This window comes from Carlito syrichta, unplaced genomic scaffold (genome assembly GCF_000164805.1).
Source record: "Carlito syrichta isolate Samal-C Ts95f unplaced genomic scaffold, Tarsius_syrichta-2.0.1 Scaffold80553, whole genome shotgun sequence".
NCBI classification, from domain to species: domain Eukaryota; kingdom Metazoa; phylum Chordata; class Mammalia; order Primates; family Tarsiidae; genus Carlito; species Carlito syrichta.
Window position 1 is genome coordinate 142,594 of NW_007024649.1, and position 22,650 is coordinate 165,243.

General features: G+C 39.4%; 1 protein-coding gene across 1 annotated transcript in view; it reads left to right on the top strand.

The window, feature by feature from the left end:
• FLVCR1 (feline leukemia virus subgroup C cellular receptor 1) overlaps positions 1-9,535 on the top strand; it is a 36,166-nt gene extending 26,631 nt beyond the window's left edge. The window contains exons 9-12 of the mRNA XM_008055129.2: positions 389-494; positions 718-829; positions 9,101-9,168; positions 9,339-9,535. Of these exons, the coding sequence (XP_008053320.2) occupies positions 389-494; positions 718-829; positions 9,101-9,168; positions 9,339-9,413 (361 nt within the window). The 3' untranslated portion in view covers positions 9,414-9,535. The remainder of the gene's footprint in view (positions 1-388; positions 495-717; positions 830-9,100; positions 9,169-9,338) is intronic.
• The last annotated feature ends 13,115 nt before the right edge of the window (positions 9,536-22,650 follow it).

Sequence of the window (22,650 nt, forward strand, 5' to 3'; positions counted from 1 at the left end):
GTGTAATTCTTTTTTATTTTTTATTGTCAATGTAATTCTTAAGAGCTATAAAAAATCGTTGAAAAAAAATTTTTTTATACCACATGTAAAAAACAAATGAGTCTTACTTAACCTAAGTAACTTTATTTGTTTTTAAAGACAGTTGACTTATAAAACTGAGTTACATTTTACTCAGAAAAAATATCTAGGAATTATCTTGCTTCCCAGTTCTTGTGACCTTGGGCTGATCAGTCAATAATAATAGTTCGTTACTCTCACATAGCAACTTCAAAATATTCATTTATTTGATCATTAGAATAGGCTTGAGCAATAAAATGGTTGCATCAGTATGTGATATTGTCTTTCTGATAATTTTTTAATATATGCAATTCTGAATTTATTTTCCTAGTTTCTTCATGACTGGGTACCTCCCCTTAGGGTTTGAATTTGCTGTTGAAATCACTTACCCTGAATCTGAAGGTACTTCATCAGGTCTTCTTAATGCTGCTGCACAGGTAAACCTCTGATTTCTCTTAAACCTGAGATTATTATTTTACCAAATATTCTAATGAATAATGAGTTTACCATGGTTTTTATTTTAACAATTCCACTTTTCATTGAAAGTTTCTAGAAGCCAAATCATATGAAAAAATAAGTTAAGAAAAGTTCTAGTGAAAACTTAATGCTTGTTTTAAAGAAGAAAATTTAATAAAAATTATTTTTCTTATTTTATTTTAGATATTTGGAATTTTATTCACATTAGCTCAAGGAAAACTCACAACAGACTACAGTCCTAGGGCAGGGAACATTTTCCTTTGTGTCTGGATGTTTATAGGCATCATTTTAACAGGTAAATTGGGCATTTGACTGATGAAAGTACTGTGTTTATATTTAATTTTCATGTATATTGCTTCTCAATGACTTGGCAGAACTCATGGGGAAACATGGTATAAAAAGAGGACATTGTTTTCTTCTGAGGATATGAATCTCTTACTTCATTTTGTAGGTTTCAAATTCAATACTTACTCTTTATAGAAAACAAAACTGTTGTAACAAGAGTGGTAAAGACCCAGTTGGTCAGTCCTGGCCTCAAATCCTGATTCTGCTGCTCAGTGGCTGTGTGACTTTAGACAAGTTACTTAACCTCTCAAATCTTTCTTTCCTCATTTATATAGTAGAGCATTAAAAGCTTGCTTTATAGGGTAATGATGAGTATTAACTGAGATGGGTCATGAAAAGCTGCTAGTATAGTGTCTGGCACCCAGCATGTACCTAATACATGTTCACTATTATTATAATGTGGTGGCAGTGTTATGAAGTCAAATGGTGGTTGTGGAAGTTGTATGGTTAGCTAGTACTTACACTTGTTAGGTATAGTCTTAATAGTCATGGGCAGGAAAGAGAATGTAAAAAAACTTCCATCCATAGTTTGCCATGCATACGGTGTAACAATGGATTTGGAAGCAAGACTTATGTTCAGCGCCGTTTCTAGGCCCATGTTGGCTTCTACTATTATTTCACTTTGTGAATTTCATTCTGCATCGTTTTATCAACATGAGAGACAGAAATCATGGATATTTAAGGAGAGGTTATAGTTGACCCTCCATATCTGTGGATTTCTCATTTGTGGATTCAACCAACTGCAGATTGAAAATATTAAAACAAAAATAGAATGGTTGTGTCTGCACTGGATATATATGGACTTTTAAAATGTCATTATTCCCTAAACAATATATAGCAACTATTTATATAGCATTTGCCTTGTATTAAGTAGTAGAAGTAATCTAGCAAAGATTTAGTATACAGAAGGATGTGTGTAGGTTATGTGCAAATACTATACCATTTTATATGAGGGACTTGAGCATTCATGTATTTTGGTATCCACAGAGGGTCCTGGAACTAATCCCCCACAGATACTGAGGGAGACTATTTCTTTGATCTGATTATAACTTAATTTGAGGATAGAATCTATCAAAGATATGAATCAGTTTTTTTTATGTTTATTGAATAACCTTCAATATGAAATTTTACCAGTGATAAAATCTTACCAGTAATAAACATTTATTTTAGATATACACAAATACCTAGGGTCACTATCATTCATTCATTATGCTGAAAGTGAATATACCCTGTTTCTTCAAAGAAAAATATCCCACCATAAGAGAGATTTCCCCCTATTCTCTAGAGTTAGTAAAATAAAAAATAAAACTGAAATATGTAATACATTAACTGCTTTCACTTCTGGTCATTCATAAATAATTCCATGTCAATCCTTAATTTCTAGGCAAGTACTATATCTATCAGAGTGCTGTTGTTACACCAAAAAGGGAGCAGTTTTGTAATCCCTTTCACATTATTTTTACATGAGATTCATGAATGCTAATTTAAACAAACCAAGTCTAGAATATCAGTTAAGAAGTGAAAGAGATCTTTTATTTATTTATTTATTTAGAGACAGGATCTCGCACCCAGGCTAGCATGCAGTGGTATGATCCTGGCTCACTGCAGACTCCACCTCCTCAAGTGATCCTCTCTCCTCAGCCTCCTGAGTAGCTGGGACTAACAGGCATGTACCACCATGCCTGGCTAATTTTTGTATTTTTTTGTAAAGACGAGATCTCACTATGTTGCCCAAGCCGGTCTTAGACTCCCAGGTTCAAGTGATTCTCCCACCTTGGCCTCCCAAAGTGCTGGGATTACAGGCATGTGCCACCATGCCCAACCTAAAATTGGTTTTACATTGATGCCTTGATCATCTAAAACTGCTAATTAATTTCTCTCAAGTATTGATTATTTTAATGGAGAAAGCTTGATGAGTTTTTCTAAGATATTGGTATCAGTAATGCAGCAGAATTAAAAGGAGCAATATGAATTTCAAAGGAAACATTAGACGTCCAGTTTCTGATTCAGCATGGAAGAAATTTGAAGTTGACACTCCCTACTAACAACACATAAAAAGCTGAACAAGATGAAAAAAACCGATGAATCTTCCCAAGTCTGTAAGAGAAGTGAGGTTACAGGGTAAACCACTGCCTCCAAAATTGCAGAGACCAACAGGTGAATACAGAGGCTCATAAATTATCAGGACAGAAACCCAGGAGCTGACACCTCTTTGGGAACCACATATAAAGTTTATAGTTGGAGGCACAGGCTAACTACAAGACAGACCTAATGATAAAACACAGAACACTCCCCATCCCCTCATACCTTACTACCATATCACCAAGGGCCTATTCTTTTACTGGGCACATCATGTCTGACTATCAAGAAAAAATGACATGACATACTAAAAGGCAAAAAGCACAAGTTTGAAGAGAAAGAACAAGCATCCACACCAGACTCAGATATGACAGGAGTACTAGAATTCTCAGACTGGGAATTTAAAACAACTATAATTAATATACTAAGGGCTCTCCTGGATAAGTGGACAACACGTAAGAACAGATATACAATGAAAGCAGAGAAAGGACCAAGAAATGCTACAAACAGAAACACTGTAACAGAAATGAAGAATGCCTTTGATGGGTTCATTAGTAGACTGGAGACAGCTGAGGAAAGAATTTCAGGGCTTGAGGATCTGTCAGTAGAAGCCACCAAAACTAAAAAGCAAAGAGGAAAAAAGCCTGAAAAAAATAGAACAGATTTTCCAAGAACTGTGGCACAACTACAAAATATGTAACCAACACACAATGGGAATACCAGAAGGAGAAGAGGGAGAGACGAGAACAAAAGAGATAGTTGAAACAAAAATGACAGAATTTCCCCAAATTAATGTCAGACACCAAATAACAAATCCGGGAAACTCAGAGAACACCAAGCAGGATAAGTGCCAAAAGTCTACACCTATGTATATCATATTCAAACTGTTGAAAATCAAAAATAAACAAAAAATTCTGAAAAACCTCAGGGAGAGGAGGGGGTGGGGGAATACCTTACCTATAGAGGATCATAGGTAAGAATTATGTCTGACTTATCAGAAACCATGCAAGCAAGAAAAGAATGGATGAAATATTTAAAGTAGTGAAAGAAAAACCTCACTAACCTAGAATGTAGTGCCCTATGAAACTACCCTCCAAAGTAAAGGAGAAAAAGACTTTCTTAGACAAACAAAAAATGAGGGAATTTATTGTCAGTAGACCTGCCTTGTAAGAAATGCTAAAAGAAGTTCTTTAGAGAGAAGGAAAGTCATATAGGTCAATAACTCAGATGTATGTAAAGAAAGGAAGAGCACTGGAGAAGCAATAAATGAAAGTAAAATTTTTAAATTTACAAGGTATGAGTGGGAAGAATAGGATTATTTTGTTACTATAAGGTACCCATGCTACCTGTGAAGTGCTATAGTGTTATATTTGAAAGTGGACTTGGATTAGTTATAAATGTATATTGCAAATTCTAGGGAAACCTCTAAAAAAGGTAAAAAAAAAAATTACAACTGATATGTGATGAAAAAACTGAATCATACAAAATGCTCAGCTAAAACTACAAAAGGCAGAAAAACAAGACAAATATAGGAACAAACAAGGACAACAAATAGAAAATAGTAATTGTAGATATTAACCCAACTATATCAAAAATCACTTTAAACACCTGTGGTCTAAATGCACCAATTAAAAGAGATTATCAGAGTAGATCAAAAAAGAAGATCCAATTATATGTTGTTTACAAGAATCCCACTTTAATATAAAGACAAATAGATGAAAAGTAAATGGATTCAGGAAGCTTTCAGGACATTGATTTTTCTTTCATCTTTTATTTCTACCCTACTTTCTGATTAGAACACTTAACTACCCACAAATATATGTCTTCTTTTCTTATTTTATATACTTCTTGAGCAATCTATGGCTTTAACTACCGCTTTAACACTAGTAACTTACAAATCTTCATCCGCAGATCCTAACCTCCCTTACATTTCTGACCAGCATATCCAGTCAAATATCTATCACCTGTTTCAGGGGTGTCTTATTCTCAGCCTGTTGAGAATTGAACTTACCATGCTTTCATCATAAGCTATTTCCCTTGTATTTTCGGTTTTGATAAGTAGGGCCACCATCCATTCAATTACCCAAGTGAAAATTAACTCTTTAATCACCCAATCCCCCCTCCCTACATTTTTCATATCCTACCAAATCCCCAAATCTTACTGGTTTATTCTAAAATGTCTCTAGGCTTGGCTCGGTGGCTCAGCCTGTAATCCCAGCACTTTGGGAGGCCGAGGCAAGTGGATTGCCCGAGCTTGCAGGTTCGAGACCAGCCCGGGCAACTTGGCAAGACCTCGTCTCTACAATAAATTAAAAGGAAAAAAAAAAAGTCAGGTGTGGTAGTGCATGCCTGTAGTTCCAGCTACTCAGAAGGCTGAGGCGCAAGGATCACGGAGCCCAGCAGGTTGACACTGGGGTGGCCGTGAGCGTGCCACGGCACTCCAACCTGGGCGACAGAGTGAGACTCCAACTCGATAGATAGATAGATAGATAGATAGATAGATAGATAGATAGATAGATAGATAGATAGATAGACAGATGGATAGATAGATAGATAGATAGATAGAGTGAGACTCCAACTCAATAGATAGATAGCTAGATAGATAGACAGACAGACAGATAGATAAAAATGTCTCTGAAACCTGCCCCTGTATCACCATTCTTCGCACATTCAGACACTTACTAAATCAACAGGATTAAAACCATTTGGCTGGACTTCCTGCCTCTGGGCTTGTTGCTAATTAGTATTTTCCACATTGCTGTCAGAGTGAGTTCCCTAATATATAGGTCTGTGTCATTCCCCTACTCAAATACAATGTAAACTTCTTTACATGGTGCACACAGCAACTACCGACCTAACCTCCAATTCTGTCACCTTCCTCTTGTATTTGATGCTACAGTAATCTCAAACTTCCTTCAGTACCAAGAATAGACTATACTCTTCCTGCCACCCCCCTTCTTTGTCTCTACAGGCACACCTTGTTTCATTCTATTGCACTTTACATATATTGTAGTCTTTTTTTTCCCAAACTGAAGGTTTCTGGCACCCTACATCAAGCAAGTTCAGCAGTTTGTGCACTTTGTGTCTCCGTATCACATTTCAGTAATTCTAGCAGTTTTTTACACTTTTTAAATTTATTTTATTTATTTATTTTATTTTTTAATTTATTTTATTTTTTTGAGTTGGAGTCTCATTCTGTCACCCAGACTGGAGTGCAGTGGCATGTTCCCAGCCACTGCAGCCTTGACCTGCTGGGCTCCAGCGATCCTTCCGCCTCAACCTTCCAAGTAGCTGGAACTACAGGTGTGCGCTACCACACCCAGCTAATTTTTGATTTATTGTAGAGACGAGGTCTCACCAAGTTGCCCGGGTGGGTCTCGAGCCCGCGGGCTCAGGCAATCACTCCCCTCGGCCTCCCAAAGTGCTGGAATTACAGGCTGAGCCACCGAGCCTGGCTACACTTTTTTATTATTGTATCTGTTATGATGATCTGTGATCTTTGGTATTACTATTGTAATTGTTTTGGGGCACCATGAACTGCACCCATACAAGATGGCAGACTTAATAAATGTAGATGAAATAGCCTTTTGTTGGAAGAGGATGCCATCTAGAATTTTCATAGCTAGAGAGAAGTCAATGCCTAGTTTCAAAGCTTCAAAGGACAGTCTGGCTCTTGTTGGAGCTAATGCTGACTCTCTTGTTGGTGACTAAGTTGAAACCATTGTACCTTGACCATTCTGAAAATCCCAGAGCCCTTAAGAGTTGTGCTCGTATACTCTGCCTGTGATCTATCAGTGGAACAACAAAGACTGCATGACAGCACATCTGTTTATAGCATGGTTTACTGAATATTTTTAGCCCACTTTTGGAACCACCTACTCAGAAAAAAAGATTCCTTTCAGAAGAAGAGTGCTCACTGGCAGTGTACCTGGCCGCCCAAGAGCTCTGATGAATATGTACAAGGAAGTGAATGTTGTTTTCATTCCATTTCAACATCCCTTCTGTAGCCCATGGATCAAGTAGTAATTTTGACTTCCAAGTCTTCTTATTAAAGAAATACATTTTCAGGCCAGGCAGAGTGTGGCTTAAGCCTATAATCCCAGCACTTTGGGAGGCTGAGGTGAGAGGATTGCCTGAACCCGTGGGTTTGAGACCAACCTGGACAACATAGTTAGACCTTGTCCTTATAATAAATCAAAAAATTAACTGGGTGTGGTAGCACGCGCCTGTAGTTCCGGCTACTTGGAAGGCTGAGATGGAAGGATCGCCGGAGCCCAGCAGGTGGATGCTGGGTTGGCTGTGAGCATGCCACTGCACTCCAGCCTGGGCGACGGAGTGAGACCCCCAACTCAAAAAAATAGATAAATAAATAGATTTCCTAAAGCTACGAGCTGCCATAGATAGTGATTTCTCTCTTGGATTTGGACAAAGTAAATTGAAAACCTTCTGGAAAGGATTCACCATCTTAGATACCATGAAGAACATTCTGTATTCATGGGGAGGCCAAACTATCAATAGTAACAGGATTTTGGAAGAACTTGATTCCAACTCCCATGGATAACTTTGAGGGGTTCAAGACTTCAGTTTAGGAAGTAACTGCAGATGTAAAATAACAAGAGAACTAGAATTAGAAGTGGAGCCTGACAAAATGACTGAATTGCTGCAATCTCATAATAAGACTTGAATGGATAAGGGGTTGCTTATGAGAAAAGAAAGTGTGCAGCTGAGATGGAATCTACTCTTGTTGCAGCTGCCGTGATGTTGAAATGATAACAAAGAATTTAGAACGTGACATAAACTTAGTTGATAAGGCAGTAGGAGTATCTGAGAGGATTGACTCTAATTTTGAAAGAAGTTCAACCGTGCATCTCCATCTACTATAGGATGCAAACAGCACTGCATGCCAAAGAGAAATCGTTCATAAAATGAAGAGTCAATCGACGAGGCAAACTTCATCATTGTTTTATTGTAAGAAATTGCCACAGCCACCCCCACCTTCAGCAGTTACTGCCCTGATAAATCAGCAGCCATCTTCATCAAGGCAAGACTCTCACTGGCAAGAAGATTGCAACTTGCTGAAGCCTCAGATGATTGTTAGCATTTTTTAGCAATAAAGTATTTTTAAATTAAGGTATGCACATTTTTTGTTGTTGTTGTTGTTTTAAAGACATAATGCAGGCTGAGTGTGGTGGTTCACGCCTGTAATCCCAGCACTTTAGGAAGCTGAGGTGGGAGGAGTGCTTGGGCCCAGAAGTTCAAGACCAGCCTAGGCAATATAATGAGACCTTGTCTCTACCAAAAAAAAAAAAAAATCAAATTGACTGATGTGCACACCCCTGTAATCCCAGTTACTCAGGAGGCTGAAGTGGAAGAATCACCTGAGCCCAGGAGGCCGAGGCTGCGGTGAGCCATGATCATGCCACTGCACTCCAGCCCCAGAGCAACAGAGTGAGACCCCAACTCAAAAAATAAAGGAAAATAAATAGTCATAATGCTATTGTATACTTAATAGACTACAGTATAGTGTAAACATAACTTTTTTACTTTTTAGAAGTAAACAACTTTTTCTGGCGAACTAAAAAAATTGTGTCTTACTTTATTGTGGTATTTACTCTATTGTGGTTATCAGTAGCTGAATCTACAATATCTCTGAGGTATGCTTATATTGTTTTTTGCTTAGAATGCCTCCTCTTATCTGTTTGACAAGTTCCTCCTCATTTTTCAAGTTTCAAGTATGTCTCCACTGGCAAGCCTTCCCTAATTTCCTTTGGCTGACATAGACATTTTTTTCTCCTAGTCCCCCACTATACCTTGCATATACCTGCATTTTTGAAGTTAACTGTACAGTGTTGTAATTTTTTACATGTCAGTGTTTTCCTAGACTGGAGAGTCCTTAGTGAAAATGCTTTTCATTTGGTCTCAGAATTGTGCTTTTCATTTTTGTATCTTTGGTTCCTAGTATCCTGTATTTGTTCAGTAATGAATGATTTAACAATTTAGAAAGATTTTTTTAGGCTATGAAGGTGGTATTAAATATCATGTTACTATAGTGTATGAAATTTGACAATACCAAGAAAGACACTGAGCAGCTTAGAGAAAAATATCTTCACAAACGTAACTCCGTTATGTTCCTCTATTTCAGCATTAATCAAGTCTGATCTGAGAAGACACAACATAAATACAGGAATTACAAATGTCGATGTTAAAGCTGTAAGTAAAGAATATTTTTACAATTATACTGTTGAAAAAAGTGCACATAGAATAAATGTGAAACCAATCTTATTTAGTTAGCTATGTTTTTCCCTGAGTCAATTTTTTATCTGTTTATGATGGCATATACCAGGTGCTATACATTTTCAATCTTCTGATTATTTTTATAGGTGCCATTTGACAGTCCCACAGATCCACAACCAAAAACTGTTATGTTGTCCAAGCAGTCAGAATCAGCAATTTGAGATGAAAGAAAAAGTTACTATCCTGTGGTAACTGGGGTACAGTATGATCGTCCTTGGGAAGACATATGAGCAGTAAGGCTGGGTTTATATGTGGTGGGGAATGAACACTTACTTGAAAATTACCATATGAACTCTCAATAGACAATTATTATTTTGTTTTCTTGTTACTTTAAGGAATATTTTTCTTATAGTAGTTGTGCTTACATCATGTTAACACTACTCTTTATCTAATTTGTGTCCCATTGGTAGTCTTATATTGTATCTGAAAGTAAGCATCTTGACATTTACTTCTTAAAAGTAGGTGCTTTATTTTTTTGAAGAAAATGAAATCTTGGAAGACTTTTTAAAATGATAATATGGGAATCCAGTCCCATAAACCACGTAAGAGTGCATGCAATTTATACATAAAAATATCCAGTGGAACCAAATGTACAATATATTTCTAATTGGCTGCCTTTCCACTGTGCTGACCAACTGTCCAAGCCACCTCAGTATGAGTATAATATACCAACATGATACTAACCCACCAAAGGACAGTACTGGGATCAGACTACCAGATGACCTCTAAGATTTTTCCCATTTCTTATATTCTTATTATAGAGTACTTTTTAACAGGTACTATCAGTGACCATAAACACTATTCTGTATACAGATTCTATTCATGATTTTGGTCTCAGAATTATGTTCTAGTTAAAGTAAGGAGTTCAGGTAATGGCCCATTACCATGAGTTCTTTCTTTTCTTTTTTTTTTCAGTCAGAGTCTCACTCTTGTCGCCCAGGCTAGAGTGCAGTGGCACACTCACAGCCACTGCAGCCTCAACCTGCTGGGCTCAGGTGATCCTTCTGCCTCAGCCTTCTGAGCAGCTGGAACCACAGGTACATGCCACCATGCCTGGCTAATTTTGTTTTTTTTTTTTAATTTTTTATTGTAGAGACAAGGACTCACCAAGTAGCTCAGGCTGGTCTCGAACCCCTGGATTCAGGTAGACCTCTTGCCTCCATCTCCCAATGTGCTGGAATTACAGACATGAGCCACAACACCCAGCATGAGTTCTTTTCTGTGCTGTCATTCTGTCATGGAAAAATACTAACACTATATTTTTCCACTCCAACTTGAAATATAATAGTTTTGTATCCATTACCTTTTTTTTTAAACTCTTATCTCTTTTTTCAATATATGACTTTCTAGTACAAAAACTTTATCATATATGTTACTGAATATTTCATAATTTCTTATGTCACATCTTATATTTTGCCTTGAAGATTTCCTGAGATAAGGAAAACTTAAATTACTGCAGATAGCCTGGGTGTCTCATTTAGTGGAAGCCTCTTGCATGCTAACTGTTTTAACTCTGCAGTCTCATTTTTATGACCATTCTCCTTTGAGGACTGCTCTGCTCAAGTGCATGCTCCTTCCGTGTGCTGGGGTAGTAGACTCTCTTTTTCACCACATAGGATGTGCAGTCATTACACCGTTGGAACAGTCTGTTCTTTCACATGCTCAGGGTAAGGCGACTAGGACCAAATGTATTTCCACAGTGCCTACCACTGTGTTATGTTTACAGTGAGACTTTAAATGTTATTGATGTTACGACTCTCTAAGCTCATAGGGAATATCTTTACAGTAATGGCAGTCATGACATTTATCATAACATTTACATTATGCCCATATATACAAAAAAAGCCAATCAGTAAGAATACTCTTGAAGTGAATAGCAGTTTTGATTTAGGCAGAATATATATGTTGATTTATATTTAAATTATAACATTCTTTAATCAAATGACTATAAATTATGTAGAATCTGACCCTGGAGAATGTATTACCTAAAGAACTCAACTAAGAATCAGGAACTCTGTGTCCATATCCTGGATGTGTTTCTATCTGTTCTGATAACTCCAGAGAAGTTATTTCACCTTTCTGGGCAGCATTTTCCTAATGCATAAAATGAATATGTCCAGTTTCATCTCAAGATCTTTTTTAAATGTTAAATACTGTTTCATTGTAGACCAAATCATTGTATCACAGAAACTGAAATCTAGCTAGAGAAAAATTCCCTGGACAATTGGATAAACAACTGTGATTGTTTGTGGATACAAAGGACTTTTAAATCTCTATTTAGCCTTTTTAGTCAGTTGGTGGTAGGTCAAGCAGAATATGCCCAATCATTAGCTTCCTTTGATATTTACATTATGTGTAAAAATGTCCAAAAATACACCCCCAGAAATCTGTTTTTATTTTTTAACTGTCAGTGCTGTTTAAAATGATTATATACTTAAAATAATCATGTACTTGTTGAATTCCTGAGGTTTGAACAAATTTCAGATAAAATGAGAATACTTTATTTTTGAAAAGCATATACATATATGTCATATGTGTATTTCCTTGTTGATTAGAGAAAAGGGATAAAATATAATGAGACAAAATGCAAAATGAATGGATAATTTTTCTGTATTTTGAAAGTTGTTTATGATGTCAAACAAGAATGTCATTCTACAGTCATATGTCACTTAGTAACAGGTCTACGTTCTGAGAAATGTGTTAAGTGATTTAATTATTGTGAGAACATGATAGTATGTACTTACACAAACCTAGGTGGGATAGTCGACTACACCCTTAGGCTATATGGTATAGGCTATTGCTTTAGACTACAGACTTGTACAGCATGTTACTGTACTGAATACTGTAGGCAGGTGCAACACAATAATAAATATGTGTGTATCTAAACATGAAAAAGGTAATATGTTGTATTCTGATGTAACAATGGCTACATCATCACTAGATAACAGCAATTTTTTAGCTCCATGATAATCCTATGGGACCACAGTCATATATGCAGTCCATCATTGATGGAAACATCATTATGCACACATGACTGTATGTCATATTTTTGGAAAATGGAGTAGGTAATCATCACCAGTGTGAATTTTAATCAAATGATTTTGGGAAAGGAAATGGATGCTTTCTAAAGCTGTTGCATTTATAAGTGTCACAAACATAGCTTTTATCCTTTGAGACTGTTGGAGAGAGAGATGTCTATAAAAATGCTTGTATGTAAAAATACATTTATATGCAATAGCCAGAAGAATGCCTGTGTCTTAAGTCATTACTCATGTTCTAATTATTGCTCTTTGTACTATTTATCTGTGTGCTTGTTCTTCAGTATTTCAAAATAAAAATAAATTTATTTTTTTATGTTAATTTTGTATAGCTTTAAAAAAAATTTTTATTGTAGAGATGAGGTCTCACCATGCTGCCTAGGCTGGTCTTGAACCCGTGGGCTCAGGCAATCTACTTGCCTTGGCCTCCCAAAGTGCTGGGACTACGGGCTGAGTCACCAAGCCTGACCAGCTTTTTTAAGTTTTGATACCTAGGGACACATGGGGAGTGTAAAGGGATTATAAGATTTCAGAATGAGCAAAAAGGGAGAAAAGCAGTTTGTGGAATGCAAGGAAACAAGGTCCACCACAAGGATAAGAGCTAAAACAGAAACTAAAATATTTTATTTCTTTTTGTCTTTGATTTGGAGTCTCACTCTGTTGCCTAGGCTGACATGTTCACAGCTCACTGCATCCTCGACCTGGGCTCAAGCTGTCCTTCCACCTCTGCTTCCTGAGCAGCTGGGACTACAGACACAAGCCACCATGCCTGGCTAATTTAAATTTTATTCCTTTAAATGTAACTTCTAAGAATGATGTCAGCAAGATGGCAGAATAGCAGCTATATACCACCATCCTCTCAGAGAAGCATTGATTTTTACAACTACCTTTAGACAACAGTTTTTTTTGTAGGAATCTGAAAATCCAATGTAGAAGTACCAGCACACCGTTGGAGCAAAAATATCTTGGAATAGATGCATTGAAGAAGGTAAGAAGAACATTTTTAATCTATATAACCCCTCCTTGAAGGTGGCACACCTTACTGCCAAGAGAGACCTCCTCAGCCCACAATTTCTCTCCTGAGGGAAAGTGATAGCATAGTGAGTGCTCAGCTGTATAGGATGCTGCCCAAGAGGCCTACCTCTTGCCCCAATCACAATACTGAGATGACTGGCATGGCTGAGTGTTGGTAAAGGCTGGGAACAGGGATGAGAGACCATGGAACCTACTAGCTGCTCCACAGACTCCATTAAGAAGACTGCCCACAGGCCATTAGGAATCCCTTATGAATTGACTCTGTACATGGCCCTTGGCTACCTTAAATACTCTTTGTTCTTCACCCCCTACCCCTCAAGCTGGCTCTCTGAGCACACCCCTTGGACAGCAACAGCAAGCATCAAATACAGACAGCTCAACTGTGGGACTGGAACAAGCACACAAACTTGAGTATTTAAGGGCACCACCCTAAGAAAAACAAACAGGAGCTGTCAGTACCTGGCCTGGCTTTGTGGGACTAAGAAAAGACATAATTTTAAGAATCCTACCTCTTTTCCCCCACTAAAGGGAGCCGGTGAATCCATAGGAAAGATCTGAAAGAGCTTGAGAATTCCTAGCCACACTAATTGATGAAGGCATTTTTCTCCTCAAGCCAGTCAGTAAAGACTGAAGAAGGTGATTGCTTCTTCAAATGCAAAGACAGATGAACAACTTCAAAGTAAACAAAAAATTTAAGGAAATATAATACCACCAAGGAACACAAGAATATTCCAGTAGCATACTCCAAAGAAATTGAGATCTATGAATTGCCTAACAGGGAATTCAAATTAGTTGTTTCTAAGAAAATTTAGCAAGCTATAAGAGAACACAAACAACACTATGAAATTAGCAAAACAATGCATGAACAAAATGAGAAGTTCAACAAAGACACAGAAATCATAAAAAAGAATCAAACAGATTCTGCAGCTGGAGAATATAGTGATGAAAGGAAAAATGCAACAGTCAACAGCAAAATTGATCAAGCAGAAGAAAGAATCTGTGAACACAAAGATAGATCATTTGAAGATATTCAGTCAGAGGAGAAAAAGGATGAAAAGGATTGAAGAGAGTCTGGGGGATTTACAGAAAAACATCGAGAGCTAGCATTTGCATTATAGAAATAATAAAGGAGAAGAGAAAGAAGAAAGGGGGCAAAAAAGCTTACTTAAAGTATAAAATGGCTGAAAGCTCCCCAAATGTGAGAGAGATTATGGATATCCAGGTACATGTAGCTCAAAGGTCTGCAATCAGGTTCAACCCAAAAAAGACTGCCAACGTACATTATATTCAAAACTGTCAAAAACTAAAGACAGAGAAAAAAGAATTTTATGTGGCCAGCATTACCCTGATACCATAAACAGATAAGGATACTATTTAAGAAAAGAAAATTACAAGCCAACATCCCTGACGAAAAGAGTTACCAAAATCCTTAACAAAATACTAGTAAACCAAATTTAACAGTACATGAAAAGGATTATACACTATGATCAAATAGGACTTATCCCTGGGATGTAAGGATAGTTCAACATATGCAAACCAATAGTTGTGATACAACACCCTAACAGAATAAAGGATAAAAATGTCATGGTCACCTCAATAGAGGCAGGAAAAATATTTAACAAAATTCATCACCCTTTCATGACTAAAAACTGTAAAAAACTAGTCATAGGAGCTTACCTCAACACAATAAAAGCCATTTATGAAAAGCCCACAGTTAATATTATACTAAGTGATGAAAAGCCTAAATCCTTTTCTAAAACCCAGAACAAGGAAAGAATATCCACTCTTTCCGTTTCTATTAAGAAGACGGTACCAGAAATCCTAGCAAGAGCAATTAGGTGAGAAAAAGAAAGAAATTGGAAAGGAAGAAGTGAAATTGTCTTTGTGTGCAGGTGACATGATATTATATATAGAAAACTAAGGATTCTACCAGAAAACTTTTTTTTTTTATCAGTCTCACTCTGTCACCAGGCTGGAGTGCAGTCACATGAACACGGTACCATAGCCTCAACCTTATGGGCTCAGGTGATCCTTATGCCTCAGTCTCCTGAGTAGCTGGGACTATCACCACACCTTGCTAATTTTTTAATTTATTGTAGAGATGAGGTCTCACCAAATTGCCCAGGCTGGTCACAAACCCCTGGGCTCAGAAAGTCCTCTCTCCTATGTCTCCCAAGGTGTGGAATTACAGGCATGAGACACTGCACCCAGTCCCAAAAAAATTTAAAATAATAAATTAGTAAAGTTGCTGGATTCAAAATCAGCATACAAAAGTCAGTTGCATTTCCATATACTAATGGACTATCTGGAAAAGAAATTAAGAAAACAATTTCATTCACAATAAAATAAAAAAGAATAAAACACTTTAGAAATAAGTTTTATCAAAGAGATGAAACATCTGTACTCTGAAAACTATAAAACACTGGTGCAAGAAATGAAGAAGACTAAAAGAAAAAAAAAAAAGGGAAGATATCCTATGTTCATGGATCAGAAGACTCAATAGTCTCACAATGTCCCTACTAGCCAATGCAATCTACAGATTAAATACAATCCCTATCAAAATTCCAATGCCATTTTTCACAAAAATAGAACAATATTAAAATTTGTATGAAACCTCAAGACACTCCAAATATCTAAAATGATCTTGAGAAAGGAATAAAGCTAGAAGTATCACATTTCCTGATTTCAAATTATATGACAAAGCTGTAGTAATCAAAACAGGTTGGTATTAGCATAAAAACATATAGGTCAATGGAGCAAAACAGAGATCCTAGGAATAAACACATGCATATATGATCAACTAATCCTCAAAAAAAGTGCCAAGAATACATAATGCGAAAGGGATAGTCTCTTCGATAGATACCCGAAACCATAAAACTTCTAGAAGCACAGGGTAATAGCTCCATAGCAAACTTTTGTGTTTCTGTTTTTGAGTCAGGGTCTCACTGTCACCCAGGCTAGAGTATAGTAGCACGATCACAGCTCATCACAGCCTCAAACTCCTGGACTCAAGCAATTCTTTAGCCTCAGCTTCATGAATAGCTGAGACCACAGGCATGCTACCACACCTGACTATTGTTGTTTTGTAGAGATGAGATCTCACTAATGCCCAGGCTGGTCTTAAACTCCTGGGCTCAAACAATCCTCCTGCCTCACCTCCCAAAATGTTGGGTTATAGTCATGAGCCACCACATCCAGTAGTAAAGTTTTTGTTGTTGTTATTTTAATATGCCAAAACAACAGGCAACAAAAGCAAAAATAAACAAGTGGGACTATACCAAATTACACTTTTAGTTTACGACAGCAGCTTTACCTGCCACCACCTTCACACCATCAGTGCACATGTCAGCACAGTGAAAAAGGAATGTAGCTTCTTTGTATGATTATGAAAAGAGTTTTGACATTATGGATTCCCTGGAAAAGGTCTTAGAGACTCCAGGGCTCTGCAAACCATCCTTAAAGAACCATGCTTCTAGAAAAGGGAGACTGGCTATCATCTACATTGATCAGTGATGGAAAGTGTGAGAAAATAGGGAGAATGAAGAATGAGAGGGTCGAGGGCTAAAGGCCTCCAGTGAAGAGACAGGTGAGATATGAAGAGTTGGTGGAGACTCTTCCAGAGCAGGAGCCTCTGGGAGAGAGGAAGGATTAGGGTGGCTTTATTATGAGGCCAAAGAAGAGAATTGGTAACAGAAAGAAAGATAACTGCCTCCTAGGTTAAACTGAAAGCTATAAAAAATGCTGCCACCACTTCTTGCCATGCCATTTAAATGATAATTAGCGTGCTATTTCAGGATAAAGCTTCCAGCATTACTTAGTTTTATAAACAGCTGAATGCTTGAAGCAAAAGCTGTGAAGCTGTTTGAAATATAAGTTATTTTATGTTACCTTATAATAATCAGTTACTTTATAATAAATAGGAACTTTAACATCAAAGAACCTTTATCAGATTCCATTAAGAATTGAAAAAAATTTACATTGTGATTTTCAGTGGAAAAACTACATCCAGAAAAAGTATACTATTATTATTTTCCATAGGAGGCAAAGAAATGTAAGTAAGTAAAACATTTCTTTTTTTTTTTTTGAGTTGAAGTCTCACTCCGTTGCCCAGGCTGGAGTACAGCTCACAGCCACCCCAGCATCAACCTGCTGGGCTCCAACGATCCTTCCACCTCAGCCTTCCAAGTAACCGGAACGACAGGCGTGTGCTACCACACCCAGCTAGTTTTATGATTTATTGTAGAGATAGGTCTCACCAAGTTGCCGGAGGTGGTCTCGAACCCGCAGACTCAGGCAATCCTCTTGCTTCGTCCTCCCAAAGTGCTGGGATTACAGGTTGAGCCACCAAGCCCAACCAGGTAAAATATTTCTGAAGTCAAGTCTTTCTCCTGTAACCCACCTGTCCACTCTCATCTTCCTGATCCAACACCTGTCCTCACCACACTGCGTCTCCCTCAAGGAGAGTGACCAGACTGGTAGGTGACAGCCTGCCCTGAAGTGACTTTAGGGACTTTGACAGGGTCCTGGAAAATGCCTTTAGAACGTTTGTGAAGTAATTTTCTGAACAGACAATTTCGCCCCTATCCTTCCCCCCCCCCAGAACAACCTCCTGGCAAGGCTACTCTCTGAAGGATGTGCATATTCCCCAGTAATGAGTCATGGGCTGCAGGTGATTGAGCAGCACTGAGAACAATGTAGTTGGCACCCTTAATCAATGTAATTGTTAACATCATGTAGCAATTTGAGTAAATTTTTTTTTTTGAGTTGGAGTCTCACTCTATCGCCCAGGCTGGAGTGCAGTGGCACACTCACAGCCAATGCAGCCTAGACGTGCTGGGCTCAGGCAATCCTTCCGCCTCAGCCTTCCAAATAGCTGGAATTATAGGCATGCACTACCATGCCTGACTAATTTTTTTATTTATTGTAGAGATGAGGTCTTGCCAAGTTGCCCAGGCCGGTCTTGAACCCCTGAGCTCAGGCAACTCTCTCACCTCTGCCTCCCAAAGTGCTGGAATTACAGGCATGAACCACCATGCCAATTTGAATAATTAACTTGCTGGATTATCAAACTGCTTACTGTATTGTCCAGAGTTGTGGATTCTTTCACCGGATGGCCACCATCGATGCTCACGTAAATTCTAATAAACTGTCTTTCCCTGCTGGACCTCTGGGTGACTTCTTTGGAACAGATAAAGAACATTATCCAAAAGCCCTCTCAGATTTGGGGTTACCACATTACAACATTTCACAGGAGATACGTATCTTTGGGTCCCTAAAGAGAGAGAAGATTTTAAAGCACTATTGACCTCCAAGAAGGAATACCTCCTCCTACATCTGCACATAAGATCTGATAGATGTCCTGTGAGTAGGCCCAAATAGAAGAGAGGAAGAGAGGGGCTTTGGAGGCTCTGAAGCCTTGAGAAAGGAGAGTAAGGCACAGCAGAGAAATAAAAAAAGGACTCATTAGGGTAAGACGTATGAGCCTTGTTTTCCATGTAGACAATGCGTCAGGCCTCCGCCTAGTCCTGTTAATATGTCCTCATTTGCACATTTCCCTTCATTTCTATTATTTTAAGCCCATTATGAAATGTTAACTGTTCTGAGAACAACCTGGCGGAAACCAATGGAAACTTCATTTCTGGTTGGAGCCTCTGGGTTTTGGTTGAGCACACCTCTCATTCCCTCGGAGGAGGGAAACATTGAATTCCTTCAGGGAGGAGCTGGTCCCAAGCCCCTGAGATCTACTGATACATTCAATTTCCCTGAAGTTTCATAATGCATAAAAGTGAGACTGAAATAAGAGCCCCATTGATTTCTTTTTCAGTGAAAAGGCTGAATACATATTTTGACCCCAAACCAAGACAGGTTAAGTTCTGAGTCATTCCAGCGGAGCAGGATTTATCCATGGACAGAACTTCCCTCTACATAATCAGGTGTTCAGAATTTTGGGATATCTCCCTGGACAGGTTACACACAGGGATGGATTCATTCTTTGCAACTCTATTTGATACTTGGTATCATTATTCATAAGGCAGCTTCCCTGAATGGTTAATTACGTTATTTGTGTGCATTATCTCTGCCTCTCCTGCTCCATGAGCTTTTTGAAAGTATCCATCATGGTATACAGAATAAAGACATGGCCTTGGGAAGTCTCAAGTGTTCAGTTTGAAACCTGACTCTCTGTGATCTTGGGAAAGTTATTTAAACCCTCTGAATTTCTGTTTCCTCCTCAATTAAATAGAATAATATTTCCTACCTTTACAGGCTTGTGGTGAAGATTACATGGCTAACCATTATTTCAAATAACTACATAACTGCAATAAGGCTGATATACCATAATTTACATAATGGCTCCCTACTCATGAACATTCATTCATTCACTTATTCAATATTTATTGAGCATTTACAGTTTGGTCAGGGTTTGTGCTAGGAGCTAGAAATACAAAGACACTGGCCTCCTCTAAAAATGCTCAGAGACAAGAAAACAAATCAATCTGGTCCACAGCACTTGACCAACTGGATCTAGGCAGGGGATGGGGGAGTGCCATGGCAGCCCCTCCTACCAGACAGATGTATAGGAGCAGACCCAGGTCTCATGCTGGAATCAGGCAAGGCTTTTCTGATCATTTGAACAGGTGCTTGTGCTGCTTGGGAGGCCTCAGTTTCATTGTGTTATACCCCTGGGCTTCTCTGCCCATCTCAGGGTCACCCTCACCTTTAGTTTGACTAAATCTTCTCTCACCTCCTATCATCTTAACAAAGATGGACAGGTAACAGCCTCAAGGGTAACCCTGATTGTATTTGCATTTTCTTTCTTTAAAAAAAATTTTTTTTGTAGAGATGGAATCTTGTTATGTTGCCCAGGCTGGTCTCGAACTCCTGGGCTCAAGTGATCCTCTCACCTCGGCCTCCCAAAGTACTAGGATTATGGCCCTGAATTTGCATTTTAAACTGGTCTAGGCTAAATGGGTAAAGTTCAGGCAGCCCCAACTGTCCAGTAAGATAGATTGGGTGAGGCTTTGACCTCCTTGTGCCCTTGGAATTCCTCTGCCTTAGTCCAGTGCCTCTGAGCGCTAAAAACCAGGCAGCTAGACCCACACCTGGCACAGTGCCTGGAGGGAACCGTTTCCACTCCATAAATGGGAAAGCGCCTTCTCTACTGGCCGTTTTATGAACTATTTCAGACACATTGCTGAAATCTTTCCGGATTGCTGTGGGGATGCGGGGGGTGTTGAAAATGGAGAGACAGGGACATGCCAGTTCATTTCAGCCTTATTTCCAAACATGTAGGAGTCACTGCCCCAAACACATGTGTGTGCGTGCACACACACACGCACACACACACACATCATGTTAAGCGAATGAGAGGCCTACCACTGCCTGGGCAGCATAGCTCGGGGCAGTAGTGAAACAGTAGTGAAACAGCCATCAGTGACCTTTTCAGGTTTCTAGTGACATATCCAAGCCGAATAATGGGTTGGTCTGTGTGGGCCACAGCCCAGTGACTCAGCTTAACTGGAGGTGGACATCGTGCAGGACACAACTTCTGTAAAGTGGGAGGCAGCGTCGTGTTGTTTTCACTGGAGGCTGCTCCTTTGTGGAATCCTTGGAGTGCCCTCTGACCACGCTGCTGTAGGTCTCACCCAATGGCACCGTGAGGGGCTTCCTTCCGCAGACACCCCACAGCCCACCCAGATGCTTTCTCCCATTCCCTTCTCTGCTGACCAAAAAGCAAGAAGGGGAAACATGACGGACTCATGCTGGGCAAAAGCATCTGAACGCAATGTCAGCCCCTGAGCCAGGTTGCTTGGGAATCTGAAAACAAGCTCTGCAAGTTGGGATAAGCCCTTACCTGTGCCCAGAAAAGTGGGAGAACGCATCCTTCAATAGACAGCACATTCCTTGCCACGTCTCCCTGTGGTATGCTTCTCAGGGAGAAGAGGTTGCTATGTTCGCAAAGAAAGGGATACTACGTATTTCTACAACACACTGGGGCAAAAGGAGGTAGCCTCTCACTGGAGGCCCTTGGCATGATCCCCAGTACCCTAGGTCCTGCCGCCATCCAGGGCAGAGGGTTCGCTGTGATGGCACACTTTAACCAGGAGGTTCCCAAACGTGGAGGTGTCTCAGGATCACCCCGAAGGTTTGTTGGGACACAGTAAGTCTGAGGTGGGACCCAAGAATGCATATTCCTATCAGCTTCCCAGGGATGCTGACACCTTGAGAACACCCGCCCTGCAGGGGCTGCCCCAGGTACCCAAGGGCACCCACTGCCTCTTCTATAGGTCTCCCCAGGCTTAACACCCCCTCCCATGGTTGCTCCCTGGCTCCCTCTGACCTGGCTGTTCTGTTCTTTTTCCCGACGGGTGACTTTTGTATTTCCCGTGAAGAGGAGGAACACTATGGAGATTCCGTTTCTCAGATGGCTCAACAGCTTCAGGCCCGTGGGTACGTCTGTGATGGCGGAGGAGGCAGAGCACAGATGGTGCCCGCCCAGCCGTCTCCAGACTGTGCGGAGCCACCCTCCACCCGGCGTCTGCTTCTGGGGAGAAACAAATTTCAGCCACCCACGGGAGCCAGGAGGGCCGGCTGATTCCTAGAGTGTCTGGCTTTGGCTCCGTCTGCCCAGCTCTCTGCCTATCACAGGTTTCCTCTTCTCCCCTTTCCTCTGGACCGATTCAGGAAAGGAAAACAGGGTGAATCTGTGAAGGGAGCAAAGGAACCTGGGCTCCAGGTAAAAGCAATGTCCTGGTCAGTGAAGGCAGCACTGACACCCCCTCCAGGCAGCCCCCTGACTGCTGCTAAGCTAAGCAACAAAGCAAGCAACACTCTCGCTGACTTGGTGAGGCTGTAGCAAAGGAGAGAAGTTCTGCCCCGGAAACTCACAGGAAATTCTCCACTTTGAACAGGGAAAATTCCTCGGCTTCAACCTACAGCTCTCTTCTGAGAGACTAGAGGGGAGAAACAGACACTTGTCTTGATTTCATTTTTGTTTTTTCTAGGAATCACCAGGCCTGTCACACTGAGTCAGACTCACACAGGATACCACTTCTCCGAATTATTCACTTCTAGAATTATCAACAATGGGTTTGCCTAACCCTTCCTCTGTTTACATTTTCCCTAAATTGTTTATAAGAATCGTATATTGCATGAATTGTATTGTGTGATAAGGACTTCTTTTTTTCTCTTTAAACTATCTCTTAAAATTAGTATCTCCTCTAAATTTCTGTCCCACAGATTAATTGTGGAATTTGTTTGTGTATTCATTCAGTAAACATTTAACAGCACTTTGGGTCAGGAGTTGGTGTTGCAGAGCCAAGCAAGA